General features: G+C 37.9%; 1 protein-coding gene across 1 annotated transcript in view; it reads right to left on the bottom strand.

Moving 5' to 3' along the window:
* Nucleotides 1–20480, bottom strand: part of LOC149779127 (uncharacterized) — a 21189-nt gene extending 709 nt beyond the window's left edge. The window contains exons 1-20 of the mRNA XM_089938400.1: nucleotides 20384–20480; nucleotides 19415–19468; nucleotides 18937–19097; nucleotides 17739–17981; nucleotides 17434–17586; nucleotides 15880–16078; nucleotides 15410–15665; nucleotides 14961–15126; nucleotides 14057–14236; nucleotides 13579–13728; nucleotides 12814–13386; nucleotides 12236–12570; nucleotides 11732–11914; nucleotides 10849–11110; nucleotides 10411–10558; nucleotides 9932–10189; nucleotides 9367–9621; nucleotides 8660–8897; nucleotides 8138–8357; nucleotides 5–7652 (exon numbers count right to left, since the gene is read on the bottom strand). Of these exons, the coding sequence (XP_089794526.1) occupies nucleotides 5–7652; nucleotides 8138–8357; nucleotides 8660–8897; nucleotides 9367–9621; nucleotides 9932–10189; nucleotides 10411–10558; nucleotides 10849–11110; nucleotides 11732–11914; nucleotides 12236–12570; nucleotides 12814–13386; nucleotides 13579–13728; nucleotides 14057–14236; nucleotides 14961–15126; nucleotides 15410–15665; nucleotides 15880–16078; nucleotides 17434–17586; nucleotides 17739–17981; nucleotides 18937–19097; nucleotides 19415–19468; nucleotides 20384–20435 (11734 nt within the window). The 5' untranslated portion in view covers nucleotides 20436–20480. The remainder of the gene's footprint in view (nucleotides 1–4; nucleotides 7653–8137; nucleotides 8358–8659; nucleotides 8898–9366; nucleotides 9622–9931; nucleotides 10190–10410; nucleotides 10559–10848; nucleotides 11111–11731; nucleotides 11915–12235; nucleotides 12571–12813; nucleotides 13387–13578; nucleotides 13729–14056; nucleotides 14237–14960; nucleotides 15127–15409; nucleotides 15666–15879; nucleotides 16079–17433; nucleotides 17587–17738; nucleotides 17982–18936; nucleotides 19098–19414; nucleotides 19469–20383) is intronic.
* Between the last annotated feature and the right edge of the window lie 1011 nt (nucleotides 20481–21491).

The raw sequence follows: 21491 nt of genomic DNA, 5'->3' as shown, positions 1-21491 counted from the left end.
TGGCTGACTCTGGCTTCCATGGTTTCAAATCCTTGGAATGGTGTAGTTAACTGTAATTTGCCAGTCATGGGTGTCACAGTCAGATCAACGCTTCCAGATAGTGATATGGCACTATTTCTGCTCAAAGAGACTTTGGCTTCACCAGAATACATTCCAGTTCTAGATTCTAGTTTACCTTTCATGCCCAACTCCTCATATCCTGGGAACGAGGTTTTTACATCAAGCCCAAAATTCATTGGGACCTTGGAGGCCTGAATCAGCGCTGTTATGCTTTGGCGTGCGCACTCAATCTGAGCATTACATCTGAAGCCGTTTCTATTTCCGTTGTGCTCGTATGATACTTTGTTGAACTCGTAACCAGAAAAAGGTGTTCTTACCTCGAGAGACGTCCGAAGTTGCTGCCAATTATATCCGTAATAGCTGAAGTCCCCTCCGATCGTTTTACTCACGTCATACTTGATGGAACCACGAGTTGAGATTTTTCCAAGATTCCATGAATGCTCGAAGGACATTCCAATGTCCCTAAAGTTTTCAAGAGGAGTTTGAATCGATATTGAACCTTGAATTGTGGAATCACTTTTTAGTGTGGCCTCGACTTTTGCTTCCTTACCGATAAAATTTGCCGAGGCAGTGGTTTTAAAGTTACTGAACGGTCCTTCGTGATGCAAAGCCAGTCGAGAGGATTTGCTCGTCCCTTCGAGGATAATTGTGGCCGTAGATGTAAAATCGATGGTCTGGAGACTGTTTTTGAATAGCAGCTCTGTTGAAAGTCCATTCATGCTACCCATGTAGGCTTCAAGAGTAGAGACAAAGTTGTTAAAATCGCCATCTTGATTATAGCTGAGCGTGAGGTCCTCGGTGTATGGGGTTGAAAAGACTGCTTTTGTCTGCAGTTTGTTTCCGATAATGTTGTGATTGTATGACCCTGAAATTGTCTTTTGTGAAGCATAGGTGACCTTTGCTTCTGCTACGAGGTTGGAGAGATCTCCGACCCTTCTGAAACTGAATCCTATGTTTTCAAAGTCAGCAATGGGCGTTTTGATGGAAATTGCACCTACAGATGACTGGTCAAAGGCAAGAGTGGCATCGATTTCGAATTTCTGCCGAGACTGAATCATTTCCGCATGGGTCTGAATGTTCGGAAAGCTACCCTGGTGTCTGAATGATATGCTGGTCTGTTCCCAGTTGACGATTGGGCTTTTGATTATGATGTTTCCCTCAAGAATCCTTCTCCAACTAACCCTTCCATTTATTTCATAGGCTTTTCCGGGAGAGTATTGTAGTTTAGCTTTGGATTCAATGTTTTTATAACCCATCGTATGGCTGAATGACCCTTCTATATTGTCAAGACATGGAATTGAGCTTTGCAGTTTGACGTTCCCAGTAATACCGTTATCAGTGGTGAAAGATATGTCAGTAGCACCTGTTTCTCCCAAAGCCTTTACGTCAACATGGACCTTAAAATTGGATGGCTGACCATCGAGTCTAAAAGACCCCGATGTATCGCTCATGAATGGAGCTTTGATTTCTATGGATCCTTCCGTTGGCGAGGCTCTGAACATTACGTTTGCATACATTCTCTTCTCTCCATAGTTGAAATCGAAGTCTGATTTGAAGTCTGACAAGTGTCCATTGTGGTTAAAATTTCCAGTGAGTAGCGAGGTGACAGGCGTAAGGAAGCTTAGTTGTCCGCTCAATTTATTATCATTTTCGAACATGGCTCTAGTGGAAAGCAGTTTTTCGTTTTCCTTTCTAAATTCAAGCGATGTCTGGAACCGCCTCAGATTTCCATCAAAATTAAAGTTGCCCCCTAGTTGTCGAATGCCTTGTAAAGGCGTTGTCATCTCGATGTTTGCGATGATGACGTTGTCTGCTTGGTAGTTAGCATCAAGATGAAACATTCTCTCTCCACCGTAGAGCACAGTAGCGTGAGCTTCAAGGCTTGCTGAACTGGTTGCAGCATCAAATCTGATGCTGGTGTCCTGGAAAAATGGAGTCTTCACTACAATGCTCCCTTCCAATTTTGGTTGTACTTTGAAAATTAAATCACCTTCGCTTCTCTTGTTTCCAATGAAACATTCTGCGTGGCATTTAAAGTTTGTCAGATACCCGTCATGGCGAATAACGATGCTTGTTCTCTCATAACCTTGCATTGGAGTTGCTACAACTACTTCAAGGTCGAAATTTGGCCGAGTAGCGAACACAGTCATTGCACTAAACCTTCTGTTTCCAATGGACAGTGATGCCTCCGATCTCATATTAGAAATGTCACCATTGTATTCAAGGGTAGCAATGACATTGTCGAAACCTGGTGACTGAACCGACAGACTTCCGCTTATTTTTCCAATCAAGTTCAGACTCACGTCGCCGGATGTTTTCTTTGACCCCAAGGTAACCTCAGCATGGCTTTTGAAGTTTGATACAGATCCACTGTGTTCGAAAGAGGCCTTCATTGGACTAAACCATGGTGACTGGAGAGACAAGCGTCCTTCTACAATTTTGCTCCAGCTGAATTGAATATCACTCTCAACTTTGTTATCTCCAAAAGATGATTCAGCATGGCTTCTGAATGCATTGAGAGGTCCAGAGTGCGTGAAAGTGACACTAATTGTTTCAAAACGTGTGGAGGTAATGCTTAGACTGCCCTCGATATTTTCGTCGGTATCAAATGTTACATCAACTTCTGTCTTTTCCATGCCAAAGCCTGCGTCCGCGTGACATTTAAAAGAGGAAAGTCCTCCTGCATGTTCAAAGGATGCTTGGAAGGGTTTGAACATTGTTGATCGAAGCGATAGACTTCCAGCCAACTTATCCTTTCTGTTGAATGAAATATCAGCCTCTATTTTTCTGTCACCAACAGATATTTCTCCGTGAGAAGATAAATCAGATAGGTCTCCGTTTTTCTCGATGGCTACATTTATGTCTTGCACAAAAGGAACTCTCAGAGTGAACATGAAGTCAATCTTTGTACTGGTATCAAAACTGCTCCGTAACAAAACAGGAGTATTGGTACCGTAGGTCAATCCAGCATTGGTCATGAAGTTGGTTATTTCACCTGCGTGGTCTATGTTGGCTTCAATATCACTGAAGTATGGGGATTTTACGCTCATCCATCCACGAAGTCTCGGCTCTGTCGTGAAGGTGATGTCCATTTCATGTTTATTATTTCCGACGCTAATTTCTGCGTGGCTGTTGAAATTGGAAATTTTACCACGGTAGTTAGTAGCAGCTTTAATTCTTTCATACCCTGTGAAAGGTGTTGTGATGGTAATGTCGACCTCAATGTTTGGATTGGTTGTGCAGGAGACTTTACCGGTCAGTCGATTATTTCCGTAGGACATCTGTAGACCAGATTGAAAGTTAGATAGTTGACCTTCATGCTCTAAAGAAACTTCCACTGGATTAAAGAAAACCGACTGCACAGAAAGCTTGCCAGTAAGTCTCTGAGCTACAGCCATCGAAGCACCAATATTTAACTGTTGGACTGCTCCATACAATAATTCAGCTCTTGAATCGAATTTCTTGCTGTTGCCAGTGAATTTAAATGATGATGCTATGTCCTCGGTGAATGGATTCTTTAGCGAAACACTCCCTTCTATATTCGGAGAGATTGTTACAGCGATATCTCCTACAGTTTCCTTATTCATTACAAGGATTTCAAAATGGCTTCTCATCTCTGTTGAACTCTTTGCATGCTTGAAGGACACACGAGAAGTTCTGAAGTCTCGAATTGGCAAATCAATAGATAGATCACCAGTTATTTCTTGCCCTGTGCTCAATGCTGCATTCATGTCCACCTTCTTAACACCAGCAAGAGTAATGTCTAAATGACTTCTGAAGTTAGTCAGGTCACCTGCGTGGTTCATAATAAGATCAATGTCATTAATGAAGGGGCACCTCACAGTGATAATTCCCGTTATTCCTTTATTCATATTAAATGTGATATCAGCTTCATGTTTGTCATTATTTATCATTGCTTCCACATGGCTGATCATGTCGCTGGGATATCCACTATGCTTCAAGCGGAACTGAAGTCTCGGTACAGATGAGAAAGTCGAAATTATGGAAACAGAGGTATCCAAATAAGCAGGTCTTATATTAAAGGATGATCGTCCTTCAATGCTGTCTCTATTTACAATAATAGTAGCTTCGCTATTAAAGTTGTCCACTCCACCGACATGTTTGAAGGAAACTCCGATGTTTTCATAGCCAGAAATGGGACTCGAAAATGAGAAAGAACCACTTAAATCTCTGGTCGCGTCAAAGTTAGCGCTGATTTCTATTCTTTCATCAGGTCGTCCAAGCTCGCCTCGGCATCTAAAGTTTTTCAGAGATCCCGAATGATCAAATGTTGCGGTAAGTTCTTCCAGCCCCTCAAATGGAGTTGTAAGGGAAGCACTTGCATGGATATTGTCTTCAACGTCTAGCCTAGCATCTGCTTGTATTTTCTTTTTGTCGTAGTTTACTAGTGCAGCGACGTGGATGTTCTTCTGTGTCCTTTCCAATGTAAAGGACGTAAGGATTGGCTTAAACCATGGACTTTTGATTGTCACAGTACCAGTTGTGGCTGGCTCATTTGCAATAGAGAGGTCGATTGAAACACTCTCAGCATTAAAGACGTATTTTGCTGAGGACTGGAAATTGGTGGGTGTTCCATCATAGCTAAACGTCAGTTGATGATTCTCAAAGCGCCTGAATGGTGTTCTCAGCATCAATGTTCCAGTCACACCAGAAGCAGCGTTCAGTTTGGCTTGGACAAAGATGCTCTGCCGTCCATACTCAGCTTGCATCCTGGTATTAAAATTAGTCATGGGTCCTTGGTGTGAGAAAGAAGCCTTGACGGGGGCAAAATATGCACTTGTAATGACAAGGCTAGTCATGACATTTCCTCTGGAGGATAATGTAAAATCCAATGTGGATTTATCTTCACTGATGAGAATTTCAGCATGTGATTTGAGATCAGACCTGTCCCCGCTGTTTGTGAATAATATTTGAGACACCCTGTAGTCCTGTAGCGGAGTTAATAAAGTCAGTTCAATATTTGTGGAAGGATTCATGTTAATCTTTGCCTCAGCGCTATATTTCTTGTCTCGTCCATAGGACACCTCTGCACGACTTACAAAATCTCCTAGGGAGCCTGTATGCACGAGAGAAATTGATGATTGTTCAAAGCCATCTATTGGTGTTTGAAGAAGGATTTCTGCTTTAAAGTCTGAGAGTGTATCAAAATTTATAGCCAGGTTGTATTTTCTATTTTGTTCGCCCTCATGTGTGAAATTGAAATTGGAGTAATCAAATCCTACAAATGGCGTCGTCAATGTGAATGTTCCTTGAAATTTCCGCAGATCACTCAGGTTGTAGACAGACTCCAGTTTCAAAACTTTCCTTGGCATGTATTCTATCTCCAACACCGATGTTCTCATTTCCCCTGGTTTTTCAGTATTAGCTGTTATCTGAAGGTATGGAAGTTGACGGAAAGGTGTGTCGAGTCTAAGTTTGCATGACAGTCCATTCAGAGTATTCAATCTACCCGAAAGTGAAACCCTGTTAAGAACAGGGAGTATCTCAACGCTAGCATCTGCAGAAAATGATGAAATGTATCCTTGCCCTCTGACATCAATTTGAACACTTTGAAGAGATGAATAGGGTGTTTTGATGACCATGTTAAATCTCTTGATAGAGTCAAATCGGTACCGTGTTTCTGCTGTGAATTTATTGTTCGAGCTAAACGATAAAGCTCCAGCGAACACGTTTTCCTGGTTTTCCGATTTCACGCTGGTCTGCAGTGATACCTTTTCGTACCCGCTAATAGGTGTTTTCAGTTCAAGCGACGTATAGCCATTGTTATTGATGGAAACATCGAGGGATATGATGCTATTTGAAGCTATTACTAGAACACCATGTAGGTTGACAGGATAACTTTTGTATTGTGTGTCAATATTCAGTTGTGAGGCACCTAACCTTGGATTGGAAAACTGGAAGGCAGACGTAATTTGTCCGTTTCCACACTGGTGGTTCACATCAATATAGAGGACACGTGACCTTTGATTCATTACAACAAGATTAGAGGTGATACTTCCCGAGTTATGCTCATGTGTCATCTTCAGTGAAAGATCCGTGATAGGATCAAAAGGAGTCTGTATCTCTAGCGTTGCAGAGGCCGTTCCTCTTGGGAAGGACATCGCTTGTTTTCCATTGAAATTGATGTATATTTTCCTTTTACCCCAGGTACTAGTAAGAGACGATGATGTTGATGACGGTGTGTTAGAATGAGCCCACGTGGTCTCTAGATTTAAAGATGGCAAAATAAGATTTATTTTGCCATTGTTCTGGATGGACCATCCTTGCCACTCATGGATCATTGAACTATCCAAACCATAGGAATCTTTGTTCCAATTCAACCTCAAGGAATCATCATATGCCCGGCCATCGTCTTTGTGTGTAGCTGAGAGAGATATTATCTTGAAGTATTTTGATGATGTTTTGACATCCACTTGTCCCTTCAAGTCTCGACTGGAAGTGTCCCCATTACTGATGAGAGATAGATCGGCTTGGACAAATTCTTTATCCCAGGAGACCTGGGCACTAGTCTGCGAGGAATTGCTGAAGGAATGTACCAGACTAGCCTTGATCTGTTGGAATCCATCAAATGGTGTCTTGGCAAAGATATTTACATCAATGTTTTTAGCGGACACTGGAACTTTTAGTGACATGGTTGTTGAGATCTTGTTTGACGGGTTCCAGGCAAAGTCTATATCAGAAGTGATCTGGGATGGGTCGCTTTTATGGCCCACTTTCAGTGATACATCACGATATCCTTTGAAGGGGCTGGAGAATCCAATAGCTCCGACAAGCTGATATTTCTTTGCTGCAGTACGCTGAGTTAAACTTCCTTGGAGAGATACCACTTTCTTTGGCTCCCACTGGAAGTCTATGCTTGAGATGTATTTGTTGTCAGCAAGATGTCGCACATTGAGTATGAGCTCTCTGGATGGATATCTCGTTGTCAGTGAGCCTTCAAACCCTTTGATCGATGTGAAACGGCCTTTCCCAATCAATGTAATTGAACGACTATCGTCTCTGTCAACGTCCCATTTCAAATCGAAGCTGCCATTGTAGGAATCCCCCATGCGTAATCCGTCAAGAGTTGCAATAACGTGTCGAGTTGGGTACTGCATGTCCATTACTATGCTATACTGTGGACTTGTTTGTCCTGTAACCTTTACAATATATTTCAATTGATCTTTTGTCATCTCCAGTTGTACTCGTTGGTCTCCTTGATTCAGATTATATTCACCGCTAACTTTCACTGGTTGCATTCCATTGATTTGGACGTCTGACGATATTTGCATGGATTTGTCATCAGGTTGTCGCACAGTCGTAATAATGCTGTTTTTGGACGTCTTACCCAGATCGATATTCATGTCGTTGGTATAGGTTGATTTATCTGGCTGCGTTAGGGTGTTTGTAAGCTTCAGATCTGTTCCAGGAATTGACAATGCAAATTCACCTGTTACGCTCATCAAGTCTTTTGTCTTGTCGCTGAGGCGCAGGCTACTTTCGATAGTTGATTTTCCCCTTCGAAGGTACACACTCGAGTCCAAATCACGCCTGTCGTGTTTGTGGCTGCCTTTCAGGAGGTAATTAAGTCCCTGTAACAGATTATTTAATGAGTAAATATCTAGATAACACTGACTTCAATTACATGCATAAAGAGACTGAGCGATTGATGTAACATATTTGAAAAGTTACGCATTGATGAATGTTACGGTTTCCATGCAAATTGTACGTTATTTTTGTCGTATCAAAAGTTTTTGATATAACTAAACTAACCCTAACTGAAAACATTATTCATGCGAAGATGTCAAAGGTGGTTTGGTAATATGAGTACGTCACTTGCGAAATCTGTATTACAATACCTTACGAATTCCTTGATAGCTTTTGTTGCTCCTATTCCTTGATTGCATGTATCTTTGCGAAGAACCACAAATTGACCACTGAGCAAGTTATTGTATTTTAACCACTCATGAATTAGATAGCATTTACTTCATACTAACAATGTCGGAATATGAATACTTAAAAATAGTAAGGAAGGTAAGAGGTAGCTTAAAGTGATTGTTTTCCTAAATGAACAGACCTGCCCAACGTGTTTGAAATTTAAACTGACATCTGCTGATGCGCTTGCCCAGCCTTTGATATCGTGGTTCAGTTGAGCAGACATCTCAATACTTCGGTTTGGATCCTTGAAGTCTGGACCGTAATTTATATCTGCATCGAATTCACTATGCTTATAGTTGTGGTTCATTTCAACTAAAGCCTTGAAGTTCAGTTCTGGATTTTTCTTGACATTCAGGTTTCTAAGAAACAAAAAAAAAGAAGGAAATAATGAATAAGACATAAAACAAAAATGTTCAGCCAGTGTACATTGGCGTATGTGAGATTGAAATGCTGAGGCAATATGAAAACTATCCTGAATCTGGTGGACTTCATATGAATGGACTGTTTATCAATTATTATTTTCGATACATTATTGCAAATACTCTGAGAGTTAAAGTTTTATCACAAATTATTCATTTGCTTTTTAGTAAAAAATATATCGAATGGAGAGAGTGCATAAAGATAATTTATTAGGGTTTCCTTCTTGAATGTTCATACTTACGCTGTAGTTCGTGCCTTAGTCAGCGTCTTTGTACTCATGTTGATGATTTTGGACACAAATTTGATGTTATTACGTGTGTATTGTTTGATGACATATGTTAGGTCAATATCAGTGGAAAGACTTCCCTCTGGCTTCTTATCAAATTTGCTTTTGAGGATCATTTCCAGGGGGCTTGACTTGACATCAATATTGGCAGTTATTGACGATCCCTTCTTATTAGTATCTGTTGAAAACCTTCCTGAAACGAATAAGCAATATTCTATGAAATCGACATTTTTCGGGTTAATTAGATGGTAAATGTTTGATATTTTGCTTAGAGTTAGCTATGAATCATGACAATGGTTTCCATATAAAATCTTAAAACTATGAGGCATTTCACAGGGGTCAACCGCTCCGTGACATTTTTAGAAACATAACTGCATATTTTTCACATACATTCAGTACTTGTGCATTAAGTGCCTGATACCGTGACGCAGGTCGCATTATTCAATAAACATATGGCTGGAGGTACCTTAAGCACAATAGATCTTACATGGTTTAACTGTATGACAAAGTCATATCGGCGACCTTGCAACACGGTATACAATTTGTGGATTTTATTTCACACGGTCTGTAATAGCACAATGGAAGTTTTCAATCATATAAATTCTAAGCAAAAGACAATCGTTTCAGTCAGCATGAGCTGAATGCCTTTCAGCAATGCATACCTTTTAGTGCGACTTGTTTCTCAAATGCTTTGTCTAGAACCAAGTTGACGTTGTATCCCTTCCCCTTTAGGTATGAAACGGAGCCTCCCAATGCAACAAGCTCTCCTTTTGGTGTCCGGATAGAGAGAATGGGACTGTAAATCAGATCCTTTTTGTTTCGTTCTGTCTGCATACGGGTTTCCAAGGAATATTCTTCTTTACCGACGCTGATGCTACCTTTTATGCCCGCCATGCCAGAATTACTCTCAAGGTTGGCTAAAGAATAATAACCGGTGTCTCTGATTATGATTTAAGGGGCTACAAAATGTACGGCGTCTGTGGATTTCATGTGTCTCTTATACTCAAAATATAGAGACTAGAATTAAATTTAATACATTTATATTGCTTTGTAAATAGATTGAAATGGTGACTAAGATCGAGAAAGTAAACATTACAGGTAAATACTGAAGTCACAATGGTTTCTCTTGGTATGTGGTATGCAGTAATTTATGTAAGTCATGAATATGTACTCTACGTATAAAAGAACTTTGCTAATTATATTTGCCAATAATAACAATTTAATTACCCTTTATGTTGGATGGTCGGATGGTGATTCCGGAAAATGCAAGATCAAGGTCCAACAGAGTCCATGGGTTATATTTTACGACGCCATTCAGACTGACGGTGTCTCTGTTTGGCACACGGATTTCAAGGGATGGGGTGTAAGTCACTTTATTTCCATTGCGATCGATCTGGACGCGGCTGTTTATCAGGTACCGCATGTTGTTATCCCAAACCAATTTTCCATTAAGAGATTTTGTGTTTTCATCATTGGTGATCGCTCCTAATTAAATTATGAAAAGAGAATTAGGTCACCTAAGGATATTAAATTATCCATAATCCGAAATAAACACGTATATTATCGCGTATGAATGATTAAATTTTTCTGCAAAACACTTCACCTCTGAGTTGCATAATACAAGGACCTGTGACTGGAAATAAACATGAAGGAAGACACGAGGCAAACAACTGAATCGAAGTGTTTTCAAAGAAAGATTGATCTACCTTTGAAATCAGCGCCTTTCCATGGAGTTATAAAGCTCATGTCGAGGGTCATGTCGTTCTTGTTCAAGCTGAAATCAGCAGTCAGAGCTCTATTTACTTTGGATCTTGGGGTGTCGAAACTTAGATGTATTAGATTGACATTTCCTGTCTGAAATAATAAAAGCAGTGATGAGAAAGTTATAATATTACTAACAGGAGACTTTACAGATTGGATCTGAAATTCGTAGACGACGTAACCTTCCATTTTGACTATAATTTCACTATATTTGCGAATAATAATAATAATAATAATAATAATAATAATAATAATAATACATTTTGACTAGAATAATGGCATGACCTAAACTGATTTAATTGGAATTGGACAACTATATTTCCGTGTTGCTGAAATCCTGGTTTAGAAGAGTCAAACAATTACGTTCGCTTCACCGTACTTACATGTATTGATTTGGCCTGAAATCTGTACCCAGTATGTACATCTCTCTTGTACAGGGTCAGTCCCATGCTAACGGGTCCAGTGAGAGGGAAGTAGGGAGCATTTGCCTCCAGGGAAGCATTAGGGAACTCAAGCTCTCCGCATAGTTCTAGACCAACGACCTTTGACAGATCGGCTCCGGAGCAAAGACTTCTGGCTTGCCTATTATTGGTTATCATCTGCTGCTCCTTCTCTACATCACGGTGAACAGAGAAAAATGCAGTCCTGGTGAAGTAAAAAGGAAACGATTGACTTTAGCTCGAAAGATTGTAAATACATTGTAATTTACATTCAATTAGATGGTTTCATAAACAGCTATCATCATTATGAATGTCTCAATTTGGACATTCAACAAGTTATTTGCAATAATAAGTTTAAGCTTTTGGCGGAGAGTGTCACTCATAAAACCCGGAAGCATACTAGCAGTGATTTCACCAGACGAAGTTTGGCGATGATATATAGGTAAATATGTGTAGAATGTAACGAAATTTTCATGAGAATTTTTTTAGCATCAGATAATTATTCAAAATTCAGTTTCCATCAGGCAGCTTTAGAAACTACAATTAAAAGTTAAATTCTAGATTACAAAATTAGTTGTCTAAGCATGCATGCATATCGTCCCAAAATGCACGTACGGTGAAACTGATACTAAATCTAGCAAAGGAGGTAAAAGTAGTTTAAATCAACATGCAATGACTGACTAATTGGCGAGAAGAACTAATGAATGAAATGGCACGCATCCGTAGATAAACATTTTGCAAAAGAGAGATCCCATTTCTCAGTCGTGATATAACATGACAATGTCAATATTGCAAAATAACATACGTACTGAAAGTGAAATCTTACTTGACACTGATGATGTTCATTTTCTCTTGAGGCATATCCAACTCAGCAACGAAAACACGTCCATTAGACAACTGAACCTTTCCTTGAAGGGCACTGCTTGTGTGCAGAGTAGACACCATCTTCAGACCACTTTTGGTAACAAAGGCATCAACACTCATCGTGCTCGAAAGTTCGATGGCTCCACTATGCAAATTGAATTTGAGAAACAATTCATTAGCAAATTCATAATTGCCTCAGTGCTATTTGCAACGTTAATGATTATAGCATGTCGTTCATAAATGTACATTTCATTTGAAAATCATCATAAGTGAATTGATTAGTGTTTTCGTAAATTTCTTCGAATTATACGGATCACGGGTATTGAGAGAATACATTTTCACTTTGTGTTTGAGGATGAAGACTAAATGAAATTCATTACATTTTTAATTATCAATGAAATAATCCGAACAAGATAGGGGTTATTATTCAAAGATCGGATTTATATGCTTGCTCTACTTAATTTACCTTGGCTGTATAAGGCCGCTTATTTCCAAGTCGGAGGACAATTTTCGGATTTCGAACTTTCCGTTGGCCTTAAGTTCGATTGTTGCTGTGCCATTCACGGTGAAGTTTAGAGGGAATCCTGCACTGGTGGGAATGATAACACTGCTGTCAAGGAACATGAAGCTTTGGCTCAGGGTATAGTCGCCACCTTTGGAAAACTTCTTGATCATGTCAAAAAGGTCGAAATCTTGACCGGTACCAGTTGTTTGTTGCCCATTGAAGTTCATGTAGCGTAATTCATTTCCAAAGACCCGCATGTATATAGATCCCTTCAATTCGTCCAATGTGCTCTTCAGCTGTTTGGATATTGAAGCAAATTTAAGTGATATATAGAGCCGATGGTTTATGAACATATGTGGTATTAATATAAGAGGAAAAAAAAGGTAAATAATATTCAATGCCTATTTACTAACACTCTTGTCAGACAATACATTTCGTAGATCTGATCAGTAAGGCTTCTGTTCAATCAATCACTTACTGATTTATTTGGTGTCTGAAATAGATAAAAGATGCAAAATTTGATACGATGTTAAACTTACCCTTCTGTCAATTTTGCTGATCTTGTCGGGTCGGATCGATTTGATAGCAGTAGTCTCAGCGGCTTGCTGGTTTTCACCGAAATAACCATTTGGTCCAAAATAGGACTCGATGAAGTATTCCAGACCTTCCAGTCTTCCTCCAAGCTGCAGGAGGTTTAAAGTATTTCCGAAGAGATCGACCGTCAGATTGACCATCCCAGATCTTGGGATGAAAGACTTGCTTGACCAGATGAGGTCGCCCTCGACCTTAGCACCAGCGTTCATCCTCTCAATGAAGAAAGACTTCTCATAGTTTCTGGAGAACTTCCTTTTGTCTAAATCAAACTCCTTCTGAAGAGCTTCATCTTCCAGGATAGAGCGGATATCCTGTTTGTGGCGGTCAGAGGTCTCCATCAGATTGGTCAAGTGGGACCATATGTAAGAACCAACCTGGTTGACTTCCTCAGTCTGAAGTGTCTTCTTGATTATGCCCAGTCTGTCTGTTGATGGGCATTCCATCAGCGATTGATATGCAGCTATGCGCAGTTCTGAGTCTTCCTCTTTGTTTTGGTACAACGCTTCTATAGCTGTCCACTGAAAGAAGTATATAACTTTCTTTAGGAAAAATAATGTTCATAGATGAGCACGAAACATCCAGATTGTCCCAATTTTCCTCTTATAGACAAAAATAACGAGATGTTAAGAAAAAGATTTCTCCAGTTTAATTATATTACTTGTACTGTTTCTATGAAAATAATCTATATATAGATGGAGTTGGTAACATACATCTGCATTGCAGGAGATGCGACGGAAGGCCTCAACTGCAGATAGACGGATCTCCATAGGATTGGTTGTCGGCGTGAAGCATTTAATTAGGGTCGGAATCGCTCTATGTGCATGCCCAGCATTTCCAATGGCTCGCAGACTCAGTAGAATCTGGAATGAAATTTGAATTGTTCATAAGAACCTCTAACTTGCAAAAGAATAGCAAAAATAGTATTATTTTCGGAATGAGAATCAAAATTTGAACAGAATCTCTTTATTAGACCCTTTCGAATTTGCATTTACCAGAATAGTTTTGAAAAAGAAGGTTCACATCATCGGATTTCATATCAAGATACAATATATACGGGAACATGTAGATGACATGCGAATGTGTTATCCAGCAGATGGAGGAAACCAGAAGAATTTTTTTTGGGATAAAAACGAAGAACTATATTTTGAAACATTTCCAAAAAATTGCTTTGATGATTGTATTTCTTACGGTTTTCATCGTAGCTTCGTTGACCCTACAGCTAGGTCCGATTTTGCTTTCGAGGGTTGAAATAATCTCGTTTACCGCTGGATCATTGTCGCAGTCATCGTTGAAGCGACAGAGGCTATTAACTAGGGAACTCACTGCAAGCATGGCTTTACCACTGTCATCTTCCATTGTCAGAAGAGGCTAAAGATAGTTGGAAAGCAAACATATATATATATATATATATATATATATATATATATATATATATATATATATATATATATATATATATATATATATATATATATATAACACTTGTCAGTACATTCAGAATAAAAATCACATTTTCTCTCAGATAAAATTCAAACAAAAGGGATACCACTGTTAATCTTCAGATTTATCTGTAACAAGAATCGTTATAGGTAAATCTGAAAGTCAAAATTGGTTGTAAATCTAATTTCATGTATTGATGAATCGCAAATACCGCTATCGCATCAAATTCCTACACAAATGGCCCTTTTTGAACAGCGTTAAATCACTTAATAATAATCAGCCAGAAATTGAAACTGTGTTGAAGCTGAACTAACTCTGGTAATTTGAGTTTGCCGCAGTTCATTGAATGTCATGAAACATAAATGTTATCATCAAGGTATGAAGTCATTCATTAGAGATCATATGCTTTCAACATAAATTTAGGAACATGGCTACTTATCGTCTGGATAAACGCCATCCGTTTTAATCTAGAATGCATTGTTATAAAAACAAACATGGACTGTGGTTACAATTCTTGTCTGAAAGTGAATACCAGAAGCAACTATTTATGAATATTAATATAATATTTTGGGTGATAATTTAGGTGTTATGCATATTAATATAATATTTTGGTTGATAATTTAGGTGTTATGTTGTTCGGTGTCTAACCTACCTTAATTTCGGTCAGCATTTCCTTTGTTGGCTTCTGGATGAATGCCAGGGTAGTCATCCACATCTCTGCCTCAATTCCCGTTACTTCTTTGTTCAAAATGAGTCTAGTAAGCATTTGAAGAGACGAACTTGTTCCAACCATAGGAATTGCATCAAGGAAATATTTACTGTGATGAATAAAAGATTAAAATATTAAAAGAACGGCATATTGCCATTGGCTTGTGATGTCAGATAATGCTGTGTAATCGTTCAGATGATAATGTTGAACCAAAAATTTACTGAGAGAAAATGTCTCTTTTATGCAAGACAGGAAGTCAAATAAGAATTGTTTGAATCAATGTCATGGAGAGGGAATATAACACGCAGGAATCAACTTCATGGGACATCATATCAGTGCTAAGTTAATTTTTTCACCTTGAAATGAAAACAGGGACTAAATTGGTAACTCACCTTAGTCGTTCTTTGTTGTCTGGACATATGGAACCTCTTTGAATTTCCTGATATACCTGGCTGATTGATGTTGCGTCCAATTTTCTCATAGAGTAGACAATATCAGCGAAGAGGCGAGGTGTCTCAGGTTGAACTCCGGATTTGGTATTTAGGCAGATATCGATCAATCTCCCTTCCACTTCCTTCCTGAATTTATCAGACCCACCGATATCATTAACGTGTTCAAAGAGCAAGGTCGCTCGGTCTTGTATTGGTCCTGCAGACAAGTAAAATTTGTGATTCAATGCTTAATGTGTAATGACATAATTGCTCGTTTAGAGTTTTGCTTATGTTTATCACAAATAATAAAATGCAATATTCGGACGGAAAATATATGCATTAGAATCCTTCCAATGCATAGCAAATTTAACGCCTTGACGTCTGTAATAACATGTATATCCATTGTTTCTATTGTGTCAATTAGCACTTACTTTGTGTTGACACCCCGGATCTTTCCTCTACGTATGTCAGTTTCTGCGTGCTGTTTGTAACAGCTCCACTGGATTCCCTGGAGAAGGGGAGGAATTTGTAGGACTCCCTGCAAATGACACTTTTAATTGTTTGTGTCCGGGTGTTGATTTCCTGCTCACATTCGTGGGTTCCATGCAAAACTGGTAGTGACTGAATGTCCTGCAATTCAGCAGACAAGCCATCCATTAGAGGTACAGATTTAATACTTGTAATCGTTCTATCTCTGTAGATGTGGAAAACTGCTTGAACACGTGTACAGATTATTGTTCTAGATATTAATGTATGCCTTTCGAAAAGTATAATTTCAAATCCAATTAGAATAAGTAAAGAATGTATTCGACGAGGAAAGGTCACATACGCAACTAATTTGTTTCCCATTCTGACCTCGACCAGGATTATCAACCCTGTTATATAGGCCCCTGAATGGTAAGGACTGTCGTTAGGAAAATATAAATTAGTATGTGTATTTTGTTTCGCACCTAATAATTATGTATATAGTTAGTGGTTGTGCATCTTGATAATTTTTAAACTAAAACTAGCTACAGAGCTTTTTTGAAAATAACAATACACCCAGATGTATGTACACAGTTTGTGTGTGGGTGTATGTATGTATATATAGTTTTAATGTTGAGATCTCAATAGCTTCTATGCTTTGTCTTCATGAATTGGGGATTTAGTGATTTAGCGGTTCATGGCAGTGGATCGTATATATTCCTTTTGTCATCCCGAGTCATTAGATACGTATTATTTGTATATGGATCTCAATCGTTTCAAAATTACAGGCACCGGTCTCTGTCTCGAGAGATAGAGATTAACATGGTTGAATGTCAGTGGCAAGATCAAAGTTGCCATTCTAGGTCCAGTATGTGTATATATTGTTTTAGTTGGGGAAATGAACAGTTTTAATTTCTAACAAACTAAGTCCCCGACGGTAGGTATATACCTCAGGGCATTGTCCATGGATTCTAGTCTGATACGTGTTGACACTTGGTTCATTTAGCACAATTCCCAGACATTTGAGGCATACAACTCAGGAAGTATCTGACATTTAGACAAAATCACTGATACCCACCTATGTTCCACTGCTGGGGCGGGATTAAAATATCAAACAATAATGGTACAATCGACCCAGAAACACATGTTTCATATGTCTATCTTGTCTAGCTTAACATTGTTTAGGATTTAGGAGGAGTAAAAGACATTACACAACTACGTCTGTATGTAAACCAACACTTGGGAAACATATGGAGGGACTGACAGGCATTACCGCAATACGAATGTGTTTTGGGTAACCTACCCGGATGTTGCAGGAATCAAATATCTATGGGTGATTTGGTATGAAAGTTATTTGAAATGTAATATTATGTAAAAGGAGTCACCGTAGGCAATGAAGAAAAACGTACTAATGGCTACTCAATTTCTAGAAATGTTAAATACATATTTAAATTAATATTTGTTATGTAGCCCTATGAAGTTGTATTTGACAAAAACGAAATAGGATATGCCTGGTTTACCGAGGAAGTCGTGTAGGGGACTCCCTGGATGGATGTCTGTGCTCCTTGACGGTTACGGCATCCGAGCAGATTTTTGCTTTTCTTGACAATTGTGCGATACCGGTCTCCCTCTCCAACTGTGTATTCTGTGTCACAGACTCCGGATACGTCAGTCTGGAAAAATATACGTTATATATTATACTAGTGTGAATGTTGATGTTTGCTATCTGGTTGATGCATAGCAAAGATATTAGCAACACAAACGAATATTTTCCTGTAATGATGACTTGAAGAACAAGCTTGATGAGAGACGAGTTAAACGGTACCTCTTTGACTTTCTGGTCCCTCTGAAGGTCCTCCATGCTGTTTTGGAAGGTGGACAGGAAACCTCTCTTGACGTTGAGTACCCAAGGTGCGTCCCCACCAGTGGGGCATAGTTCTTCAACACGTCCATCCTGGAAGGAGAAGCGAAGAGGATTCTGTTCCATGGCTCTTGAAAACTCGCTGCCCATGGTCCTCATCTCCAAGGGAGAGTTTGGATTGGTTTCAGATAGCACTACATTACTGAGCTGAAAATAAAAGACCCACACATAATTATCGGAAATCCACGTTAATTAGTTTGTACAGATTGTACGGGTGATTCTTTCATACATAGCTGGGAGACTGTATTCTTATTAGGCCCCTATAAGCGATTGTTGCGATAAAGATTTTCTATTGATCCTGTTACAAGTGACTTTGCATTCGTAATTATCTGATTTTATGATAATATATGTTTCTGTGTTTTATGGCCTCAGGGCATGTTTGTATTCAATGTACTTTGGGTGGATAGGGGAAGGTGGTGACATGTTCGTTCATTTTAAGATCCTATTGCTAGAAGATTTTCAGGTAAATCGAGATAAGAACGATATCATTTACAAAAGAATTTCATGGCATTTTAATAATTTTTCATGTTTTTGTTGAGAGCCCAATAAAGAACATGGTATATTATATCAATTGAAACAGACAATATTAAACGAGCAGAAGAAATAAACTGAAAATTATTAGCTTAATCATTAACTGATTCACGTTGATAAATTAACCATTTGTCTATTGTTCTATCATTACATTTTCTCTAGACAGTTTTACAAAGGAGGTTTAGAAATTTGTATTTTGTTAAGGTTTAACGATTATTGTGTGTCATGGAAGAATAATGTATGTACAGTATAAAATGTTCCATTATTTCATTTAGTGGATCCTCGTAAGAAAGTCACATGATAAGAAACAAGATTAGTATAGGGATACTATTATAATACATTAAAATTGTGAGAACGCATGATTACTGCTTCACTTGTGAGAATACCATTCAAAATTTAAATATTAAAGCCAAAGTTTTCTGTAGAAGTGCAGCAACTGAAGCTCTGTATCTGCTTACTGTGAACTCGTTTTTGTTTAAGCTTGGTTGATAATAGATTTTCTTTTCAGATTACCGTATATAACATATAACGAATATGAAAAGATGGTTGTTAACGTTTGAACCATTCTTACCCTCATGACAAATTCACATTGGCTGAGGACTTCAATGATTACTTTAGTAGACATGCGCAGTCCGGAGTGGTGATCAAATGATCCCATCACTGCAGTTTTTGTGTCCACATCATACTGGTATATGTAAGTCGTTCCGGATCTGTAGCTGAATTTGCTTGAGCCTATAAAAGTGAATTTGAACTACCTTATGTGAGGTAGCATTCAGGTTGTATAATGCCGTGATTCTAAATAAAAACAAAAATCTAGATTGTAAAATTTACGTGTGATATATATACACTGTTTCACAGCATTCAAATTATAGTCTGTGATATTTGACTAGGCAATTTATTAGTAGCACAATGATGACCGTATTGTAGTAACATGTCTGCTTTCGAAGGTAATTCATTTTATGACTGATCTATTCTGTTTAAGGAAACGTTATGATAGCATAAAGGGTAACATAGCAACCAAAAGCTATAAATGATTCTTTGGACCTTACCAGTACACATCATTGCACATGTGTCTTGTTTTGATACTGTCTCTGTAATAGGACCTGAAAATAAATAAACTTTAAATTATTATATATTTATATATTTATATTATATAATTAACGCGGCAATTATGATTTTTATTGAAATGTCAAACTTATCATTCTGACTAGGGTACTTTTCGGAGAGTAAACGCTACATCAAAACCGAGAATTAGAAAAGTTTAAGTTTAAGAATAGTAAATTTGTAGCAATAAAGATAAATTATATTACGTTATTACAGCCATGAAGTTTACATTGGTACAGGTTATCCCATATCCTTCATGCGAAATCAACAATGCAATGCCTAAATTAAACAAACACGTTTTTATGTATATTTCTATATAAATTAGTTCTTGAATAAAAACAACAACAAAAAATCCGATTGTTACCAAATTAAGGGTGTACTCACTAGATGTATTAGACAGTGTTTGGTCTTTATTAATTTTAATTCTAACATAATTGTGCACCGGTTTTTTAGTAGACGATGAAAAAGGTGCTCTTATGTGTGTGAAGAGGAGTAGATTTGTAACAGTCTCTCGAGAAATATTCAGAAAAGAATTAATGGCAAGATGAAAATAAATGTGCTGTAAAGCCGAAAAGAATAAAACTCCAAAGTTATCTTTTGATATTCTAATATGAAAGGAAAACACCAAATCGAAGAAGAAACCCACAAACTAGATAGAGGTGGCTAAATAATAGTTATAGCATGCGATATTAATTAAAGAAGTGGAATTCCAGTGCTTGCAACCTTTGAAAGGTTGTTTGAATTCTAACATTTTGTGTTTAAAATTGAAGAAAAATTCATTATTGAACCAAGCAAACAATTACCAGTCATATAAACAGGGATCATCTAACGAAGAAAAGAAAGAAACTAGCTAAATGAAAAACAACATAAATTAGCGTGGAAATAGCGTATATTATTTATCGTATATTACTTACCAGCCCAAGATCCCGACACAAGGGCGAGGAAGAAAACTGGCGTGAGCTCCATTTCGGAGCAGCGGTGCCTCTTGTTGCGTTCGGGTTTGACAGGAGCTACTACAAAACTTAGATTTATAGTCGGCCAGAGGTGGAGGTGCACACAATCGGTATATCAAAGTCCAGTACCTGCCCTATTTATTTTACTGATTCATCATCATAGTGTATAATCTGTATAATTAGAAAGAACCTTGTAACTTAGATATTAGATCATACATTATTATATGTGGTGATCGACGCACTTAAACATATGAAAATCAAAGTCTAACCGCCATATTGAACTATCAAAATATATCCGTTTACAGAGAAGGAATAAGCAAAAAATGTATCAACAACAAAATATATTTATTTATTTCTTACAATTTGTTTAAGTGGAGAGAGAGAGAGAGATGCATGGATGAACGATTCGTATAAATAGCTCATTAAAACCTTAATATAAAGATTAAATTAGTGTGTACTCGGGATCAGAAAGTTAAAAATATTCTTGACGTTTAAAAAACATTGCTGGATTTTGAGAAATATCAAAATTATTGGATTAATCCCATGTTTTTATATGATAGAATATTTTATTTTTGTTTAATTTGTTATTTTCTAATACTATGTTTTATGATAATGGAGAATAAAATGAGTTTTCATTTCGCAAGATACTTATGTACTACGTACTTAAATTTTAAAAAAATGTAGACACATTGATTATTCATCATATATTAACATTTCGTTAGACAAGCGTGAAACAAATTACAAATTATTCCTTTGTCTCATTTCTTAAAGCCGCATTCCAACATCCTTATGATGTAATTTCGAGTAAATATAAAACTGTTTTGCCTGAATAAATAAGTTACAAATTTGTGGAAGCAAATAGGTGCAGTGCAATCAAGAGGTACTGCGCCGGATCCCAAGTTCTCTTGCGTGCAGTGTTAACATGTTAGGTATTTTTAATATTTTGGATTCCTCAGGCTTCTGTGGTGTCCTCGGCTGAACGAACATAGGTCATTTTCTAAGCCACTTATAGGAAGCCATTGATTATTTAACAAGCAAGAATTTTGAAGATTGGCTCAATAACCTGGAA

The sequence above is a fragment of the Sinohyriopsis cumingii genome, chromosome 17 (assembly GCF_028554795.1).
Source record: "Sinohyriopsis cumingii isolate HCF-2022 chromosome 17, ASM2855479v2, whole genome shotgun sequence".
Classification (NCBI taxonomy): Eukaryota; Metazoa; Mollusca; class Bivalvia; order Unionida; family Unionidae; genus Sinohyriopsis; species Sinohyriopsis cumingii.
The sequence above is the reverse complement of the archived record's forward strand: the minus strand, read 5'-3'. Positions and strand labels throughout refer to the sequence as shown.